The 8,323-nt window shown below is 55.0% G+C and overlaps 1 protein-coding gene across 1 annotated transcript in view; it reads right to left on the bottom strand.

Annotated features, from left to right (window-relative positions):
* Positions 1-652: 652 nt before the first annotated feature.
* Positions 653-8,323, bottom strand: part of Arx (aristaless related homeobox) — an 11,641-nt gene continuing 3,970 nt past the window's right edge. Inside the window, 5 exon segments of the mRNA XM_048336727.1 lie at positions 653-874; positions 876-894; positions 2,969-3,228; positions 3,230-3,298; positions 6,024-6,069. Coding sequence (XP_048192684.1) covers positions 653-874; positions 876-894; positions 2,969-3,228; positions 3,230-3,298; positions 6,024-6,069 — 616 coding nt within the window.

The following is an 8,323-nucleotide window of genomic DNA, read 5'->3' as shown; positions in this document are numbered from 1 at the left end:
TATAAAAACCTTGGTTGGTGTATGATAAAGAAGAGAACAAGAACAAGACGCCCCTTTGCTTTAAGTGCACTGTTAGCTATCTTACAGGTTCGCATTGGCTTCCCTGGCTTCACGCCGGGCCTGCGCTGGGGAAATCAACGGAGAGCGCCCAAATGCTATTTAAAAGAAAAAAAAAAGAAGAAGAAAAAGAAGCCAAAGAAAAAAAGAGAAAAAAAAAAAAAAAGCTAAGTGGGGTGTCAGGAGGAAAAGGAGTGAGGCTTTAAAAAAAATTATTATCATTTTTTTTTTTTTTACTTCCATACCAGGCGTCTTGGGGAGAAAAGCTCCCTCCCCCAATGTTTTCAGGAAAGGAAGAATGGGAGAGAGTGGACGCTGGAGTTGGAGCGAAGTGGCAGGGGGGAGGGGAGGGGAGGGGGGAGGGCGGGGGGGGAGGGGTGGACAGCCAGTCGAGGAGCTGCCACGTCCGTTGGCGCCCAGGGCCGCCTCGGCCGCACTCCGGGCTGCTGCGCAGGCGGCTGCCCTCGCTCGGGGCCGTCTCGGGGGGGAGTGTGCTGGTCCTCGGTTTCCATTTGGTCTTGAGTGGTGCTGAGTGACGTGACCTTTCGGGGCGCGCCTGGGGAGGGGAGGGCGCGGGGGGGGGGAGGGCCACCTTTTAGCACACCTCCTTGCCCGTGCTGGTGCCCGGCAGGATGTTGAGCTGCGTGAGCTGCGCCGCGTGCTCCTTGGCCTTGAGCCGCAGCGCCGCTATGCTCGACGCGCGTCTGTCTGCGGCCGCCGTGGCGGGGTCGGCGAGCGCGCCCGACGCCACGGCGCCCTCCACGGCCGGGGCGGGCTGTCTCAGCAGCGCGGCCGCGGTCGACGCGCTGGTCAGGGGGCGCCATGGTGGAAAAGAGCCTGCGGGGAGAGCAAAGAGCGCGGTCACGGCGAGCGGAGCCGGGGGGGAGTGGGGGGAGCCCCGACATATGGAAACCGCCCCCACCGGCAGGATCGGGGATCCCGGCGGGACCCGGAGCCGCTAGAGCAGGAGCAGAACCGACAAAGACCGAGCAAGGCACCAGCCATTTCCCAAAGAGCAGAAGCAAAGCTCCGCAGCCAACCCCCCCCCCCCATAATGGGGAGGGTTCTGCGCTTTCGCTTCCAAAAAGGGGGTGGGGTGCCCTGGAAGGGCAGATCGTCCAAGTATAGCATCTCCCAAGAGATCAAGAAGGGCAAGAACCGGACAGGAAAAGAATAAGGCAGAGTGCGGAGAAAGTGGGGGTGAAAGCTGCCTCCTCCCCCGCCCCCCAATATAGGCTGATTTTGAACTCCCCTCCGGGCTCCTTCTCAGCCCGGCTGCTTTCGGCTGGGAAAAGCTGGCCTTATTCGCCGGCCTTCCGCTCTGCCCTGGCGGACCCCGCCACCCTCCCGGGCCGGGCCAAGCTGCCCGGCGCCCCGCCAAGGCCTGGGGGGAGGTGGTGGGGGGGCGCCCGCCTGTTGGTTTCCGCTCTGTAGAGGGCTTAGGCCCCAGGTCCCGGCGCCAGGCGGCCACCCTTTCCCGGCTGCCTTCTGGGGCCCTGTGGCCTCCAGCCCCAGGCCCCCCCGCCAGCGCCACCGCCTCCAGGCGGCGCCGGGATTGCTGGGCGTGCGGACCGCCAGCCCTTCCACCCCGCACCGCCGCCCCAAGCCCCCCACCTCCACCCGGCGCCGCCGCCACCTCATCCCCCAGACCGCTAGGGCTCCAGCCCCCCGCGGGGCCCAGTCAGCACTTGCACAGTTAGAAATGAGCCCACCTGGGTTGCCGGAGCCCCCTTCCTCCTGTGACTGCCACCCCGGCCACCCCCCCCAACCCTTCCAGACCCTGAATCTCCAAGGCTGTTCCAGCCGGGGTTCGCCTGTTGGACAAGTCATTTGCTGGCAGGGAGGGCAAGTGGGGAGAAGGAGACTCAAGACTTCAAATTGTTTTCTTCCACAAAGCGACAAATGTGTGACCCGGGGGGGGGGGGGGGGGGGAGGAGGTGGCAGGGCCTGGCTCCATTCAGTAAACTGAGTCACTAACTATACTTCCACGCTCTCACTATTTTATTAGTTGGGTCCAAGAAACTACTTTTGACTTCAAGTCTTAATTTGCTCTAGGAGGATTTCGGTTAACTGTGCAGTTGGATGAATCTATTATTTCTTTGTTCTCCCAAAGAGAGATCAGTGAAGCAACATTCATTTTATTTTTCTCTGCTCTTCCCAATTTAATGCACCCTCTTTTGTTTCTTTGTCTGTGTGGTTATACAGATCTTTTTTTTTTTTCATTTCGTCATTCGATGGTTCATTTAAAGAAAAGGAGTCATCATACACGATGAGCAGTGTCTTATTTCGCAGTCTCGCGCCGCTGTGGGGCTCCACGGTTGCGCATATAGGGGCATCCTTGGCATCGGGTCATAATGAGTAACAAGGATAGAGGCTGGGGAAGAAGAAATCATTCTATGCACCCAGAGGAACCCCATAGCAGGGTGGCCCCGGCCTTTGGGGGGGGGGGGGCGTGTGAAGGACTTTGGCAAAACTTGAGAAGTCACCCCCCTGCTCAGCAGTCTACAAGCAGACGCACCTGCACCTCGGGGGGCCCCGGGCGGCTGGCGAGGGGGCTGCGGCCCGCACCTAACGCTGCTGCTCCTCGCTTGGCTTTGGTTCCTCGAGGTGCCTGGGACTGTTTTCCCCCCCCCCCCCCCCCCCCCCCCGCTTCCAGCTCGGGCCCCGAGTCAGTCCCTACAAGACCCACTGTGATTTCCCCAAGGGACCATGGAGACAGGGAGGGGGGGGCGGGGAGGGGGGTGTTAAGTCTGGGATAGAGCCAAAGAAAAAGCTGTGTGCAGCCTGTTCATCTCCTGCCTCCTCCCTGACCCGGGCATCCATGTGTGTGACAGACAGACAGACAGACAGACAGACAGACAGACAGGCAGGCAGGCAGGCAGGCCGGCCGGCCTCGGAGGCTCTAGGTTACCTTCCAAACGCAGGGCTGATGAAGGCGGGGTGCCGGAACACAGCGGCTCCCAGGAAAGTACTCAGGCCCAGCGGGGCCCCGCTGGGCGGCAGGCTGGCCGAGCCGGGCGGCGGCGGGAGGCTCGGGAAGGCGGCGGCGGCGGCGGCGGCGGCGGCGGTCCAAGCCGAGTCGAGCGCGGGGTGGTGCGGGGGGAAGGGGCTGGCATCCAGGTAGGGGCTGAGCGGGTGCGTGGCCGACAGAGGCCCCGGGAAAGGCAGCCCCCGGGGGGTGGGTCTGGGCGCCGGCCTTCTCCCGCTTGCGCCACTTGGCCCGACGGTTCTGGAACCACACCTGCAAAGGTGGAGAGAGGCCGGGGGGGGGGGGGGGGTCGCGGGGGGCTCGGCGGCGCCCGCCAGGCCTGCCCTCACTGCGGGTGCGCCCCCTCCTCGCCGCTGGCTTAGGTGGGGTTCGTGGATGCCAAGGTGCAATGGGACAGAGCCCAGTCTCAACTCCTCTCTAGTGACTATTCAGTCCCATTAGCCCAGGCTTCCAAGCTTCAAGAAAAGAGTTGGTTTTGTTTTGTCTGCGCTGGCCCCGGCTTGGCTGCAGGACTTCAGGCAAGTTCCTTAAAACTCCCCTGAACCTCAGTTTTCGGATCTGTAAAGTGGGAATGACCCCCACCCCCGACGGCTTAGTGAGGCAAAGTGAAAGCAGGTATTTGGAACTCTAGGGAAAAGGGGTGAGATGAAGAGATTGGTGGTGCTGCCCTCTCAGCTCTTTCTCACATTTGGGGTTTATTCGAGGATGAGGAAAACAATCTCTGCTCTGCCTTGGAAATGAAAACAAAAAGCGAGGAAAGGCAAAGCAGTTCCTTCCTTTCTTTCTAGAAAGCTGTAGTGAACTCCTAAGTGCACTCACTGTCCTAAGTTTGGGAGCTCTGCAGGATGGGAGAAAATTCTCACAATAACTGACACCCAAGTGAACATTTTCGGGGACTTGTTTTCTTGGGACATGAAATAGGGGGGCCACAACTGGCTGCCTTCAGAGGCTCTGCAGGACCTGGCTGTGTGTTGGGGGGGGGTGGTGGAGGGAACGTTCTAGAGACAGGAATCGCCTGCACCTAGAAATCAAAGGCTTGACAAGAGAAGCCTTTGCCCATCTTCAGAGCTAACAGGCCTTTTGGGGAATGTGGTTTGAACAGGGTATTTAAGTAAGGTATTTCTAGGGCACGAGGGCGGTGGTTTCCAGCCAGAGGTATTTTCCTAATTGTTAATAAGAAGCAGTTTTAATAGAGACCTTTACCTGAAACATCGCAGCTACCATCATCCTAAAAATAACCCCAAAGAGCATGAAATTATTTTTATATGACCTGCTCATCACACCCACAGCTGAGAAGAGATGTTCCTTCTTCCCCGAACACATTAATATTTTTAGGGCTGGGTTTGTGACTGCATACAAGTAAGAAAAAAAATTAAGAATGAACTCTAGGCCTATAAAGTTATATTAAAATATAATGTAAATTATCCCAGAGGAATACGGGGGGGGGGGACCTGAAAGACATTTCTATCGTTCAAATATCCACCTTGAGTTGGTTACTATGAGTACTAGCAACTCAGCTTGGTTGGATTTCTAGACAGCAACCCAAGCAAGAAAAATCAAGACTCCAAAATGGGGTGATCATTTACAAGTCTCCTGAAAGGAGGGCATCCAGAACATTCCATGGCCTTCAAATCAACTTGTGGACCACAGAAAGGCTCTAGCACAGAGGCTCAGAGACTTGAAAAAGACTGGTAGATGAGATCAGGCTGGTGGGCAGCTTTTGTACGTGTGAGTCTGTCTAGACAGGAATATCCACCCAGCCCTTCATCCCTAGTGAAAGGAGTAAGGAAAAGGAGCAGGCAGTGGAGGCCTAGGGCCCTTAAAGAATGTGGAAACCCTCTGAATATGGATCATCTCTCTGTCTCTGGGGCTCAACTGCAATTATCAAGATGTCCCCCAGCAATTCCTCATTATTGAATTAATACCTCTGAGGCCTCCCAAAGGTAAACGAAAGGACTCTAATAATTCATATTCACTTAATTACATCTTCTCCAGTGAATAGGGACAGAGGAGAAAGGGAGGGAGGGCGCTCTCTTTCTTTTTAAAAGTTATTTAACTTTCCCACGACTTGTTCCCCTGAGCTGAAAATGCAGAGTTGCTGTCACATCTCTGTTTGACAATGGAGAAATGTGTCAACAGAAAGGAGGGGACAGGCCTCATCATTAGCCCTCTAATGCAAGGAGCTGTTGTGTATTAAATGAGCCATATGGAATTTATTGTGCTTTATCAGCGCTTGATTTTGACTGTAAAGTGATTCACTCAGCTCCTAACCCGGGGACATCTGTTTTCTGTTGGCCATCGGGGCTGCCCAGTGTTGATCGTCTCTTTGGTTATGAGACCTGGGTTTGGAAATGCACTGTGGTATGGGGCTGCAAACACCTTTAATAGCATTGCACTCACTCTCTATTAGATCAATGTGGGCTCATTGCTATAAAAAATGGGAAATCAAATAGCATTAGCCAGCTCCTCGTGCGGGGCGGAGGGGGAAATCAAACAGCATTTTGCCTTCAAATGGCCCTGTTTGTTCTAGCACTAAGTGGGCTTTTATGAAGCCCGATTGGAGACTTAATCGCAGCCAAATACCTGCTTGGAGCTGAGAGGATTTGTCTAACACCCAAATCCAGGCTCCATCCCATTATTTCAATCAGGAGAAGTCCGCTGGTGGATTGATTTCTATAGGGGCCTTGGGACTGGGGGCTCCTGAACTGCAGCCTCAACTCCAAAACCCTGTTTGGATCCTGGACTCCTTTCTTTCTCAGGCTCCCAAGCCCTGCTGATCTTCCTTCCCTTCCCGTCTCCCAAGTCGGGTTGGTAAATGTCTAATGGTGTGCGGAGTGCTTGGGTCTGCTCCTTACATTCTGCTTCTTTTAGGAAGGGAGGCTCCATCTCTTTCCCCCAATCACTGACCCATCGGTCTCCCCCTGACCCCCGGTCCCCAGCCCTCCTCCCTCCCTTCTCCCCTCGGTGTACAGCTCACCTGGACTCGGGCCTCAGTCAAGTCCAGCCTCATGGCCAGTTCCTCCCTACAAGAAAGCAACACACAGGTAGGAGGTCACTGTAGGCCCCAGCCACTCCCCATTCAATCACCTTTCCTTCCATGCCAGGCCTCCTCCAGCCCCTAGACTGCCCACCCCACCCCTGAGAACATGGTCATCACCATCCCTCCCCCACGAGTGGCTACCATTTGGTGGAAACCATAAAAGCATCAGCTGTTGCCAGATTGAGAATATTAGCTCTATTATATACATGGGGAACCGGGGTGACTTCTTGCGTCTGTAAATCTACAAACCTGGATCCTGGATACAAGTTTTCTCTGGCTCTCTCTTAGGCCAGAGCTTGGTAGGCAAAGCACTTTACACTCTGCTTTGTCCTAATACCGAATGGGATAAGAGCTCAGCACTCAACGAAAAATATTTATTTTCTGCCCTCTTGGCTTCCTTCTGCCTTCTTCTTTTCTTAAAATTTCCCTCCCCTCTATTCTACCTCTCTGTCATTCCAGCTCTCTGCCATTCCCTCCATCCTCCCCCACCCCAACCAGCCTTCTTCCCTCCCTCACCCCCTTAGGTCAGACTCCCCATTACCCTCTGGAGATATGTTAAGCTTGTTAAGAGTTCAGTGGGGTAATTTTTCGATTAAACAAAATTCTGCGCACCTCCTGACTCCAGTGCCCACTACAAACCCTGCCCATCTCAGGGGAAGTCAATTTAGCTGAAACCCTACCCCGTCATTGCCGTTATTACTGCGACAATTAAGGCAAATAGGAAACCATTAAGATGCTGTAAAACGGCTTACGACCTGTTTACCGAAAATATGAGCGCGCAGAGAATAATTGGCTCTCGCCTCACTACTATGAAAGGGGGGGGGGCTCTCGAATCTGGGGGCCTGGCTCTGTGTTGCGGGCAGATCCCCCTGTCCACACCTGAAACTTTAGCACTGAGAGCAAATCAGTTCATTGAGCGCTTTCTGCTGCCCTGGCTATGGCGGCTGCGAGCCCCCGCAAATATGGAGCTGAACCCCAGCTCCAAGCTGCTTCCCGGCTGGAGCCAAGGAGACTGAGGCTCGTGGGGGTGGGGCGGCGGCGGGGAGCAGCCCCTCCTAGCTCACTGGGTTCCCCCCTTGGAGCTGAAAGAAAACTAAAGGGTGGGGGCATACCTGGCCGCCAAGTAGCATGGGCTAATTTCTTCTTTGAAGTACAAGTCATATATATGATAAACGCAAAGGTGGGCCGACGTCAAGTTAGCTATTTGATAGCACGCGGTGATTTTTCAATTTATTCCTTTTCTTTTTAGATAAGGGACTGAGTGACAAGGGAGGCCAGAGTTTAACTCTAGGCGTAGGATAACCAAGTTTCAATGCCCTTATCCCCATGAAATCCACTCTTTGCTTATGTCTGGTTAAGAGAGATTTTGGCAATTGCCAAACCGACTGCATTTTGGACTAATCTAGGGCCTTCGGTGTCCTACAGTAAAAGTTCTTCTGCTTCTCAGAGACAAATAGTTCTCCCCTCACAAATGAGCACATTGGAAAGCTGCACACGTCTCCTGCGAAGGAGTTGCGTGTCTGACAAGCCTCACTCCAGGTAATCACCAGCCCTTTCCTTTGGGGTGGAGAACCATTGTCCCAACACGGGCTTCTCCCCTGAGCTGAGACATCTGCTTTGGGGTGGAAAGAGAAAACCTACCATAACCAGCCAGTGCCCCCGATGGGGAGGGGGGCATGGATACAGTTACAAGCACACCTTCCCCGGAAAAACTTGAGTGTCACCCCATTGCCCACCCAGCTTGGACACTCATCTAAAGATACCCCCCCCCCCCCAATCCAACTGCCTTGCCTAATATCTGCCCGGCTGCCAGCAATCATTATCTACCTCCCTAAACCCGTTTCCAGTAAACACACTCTGGGATGATGGGGGGGGGGGGTGTAGGACAGAGACGGGAGGGGGGAAGATTCTGGCTGGTGCCGGCTCAGGTGTACAGACACCAAAACAGTGCCCTGTTCCGACTTGGTTATTCCAGGAGTTCTCAAATGACAGGAGTCAGGTTGGGGGGGGGGGTGTTGTTTTCTGTTTTGTTTTTTGGCCCTCTCTGCAGGCAAGGGTTCCAGCTTCACTGCGAACAGTGTAACTGATACCCAGCAGACTCTTAGGGCACCAGGCAGGGGGGTGGCGGGTGTGCAGGACAATGACCCAAAATAGCCCCTGCTTTTGCTCTGGCTGCAATTCTTCCTGCGCCGCCGCACTTGGGATCTGGCCCGGGCCACCGCGCGCGGGGCCAGTGC

Source organism: Perognathus longimembris, chromosome 28 (genome assembly GCF_023159225.1).
Source record: "Perognathus longimembris pacificus isolate PPM17 chromosome 28, ASM2315922v1, whole genome shotgun sequence".
Classification (NCBI taxonomy): Eukaryota; Metazoa; Chordata; class Mammalia; order Rodentia; family Heteromyidae; genus Perognathus; species Perognathus longimembris.
This window is presented reverse-complemented; position numbering and strand designations above follow the sequence as displayed.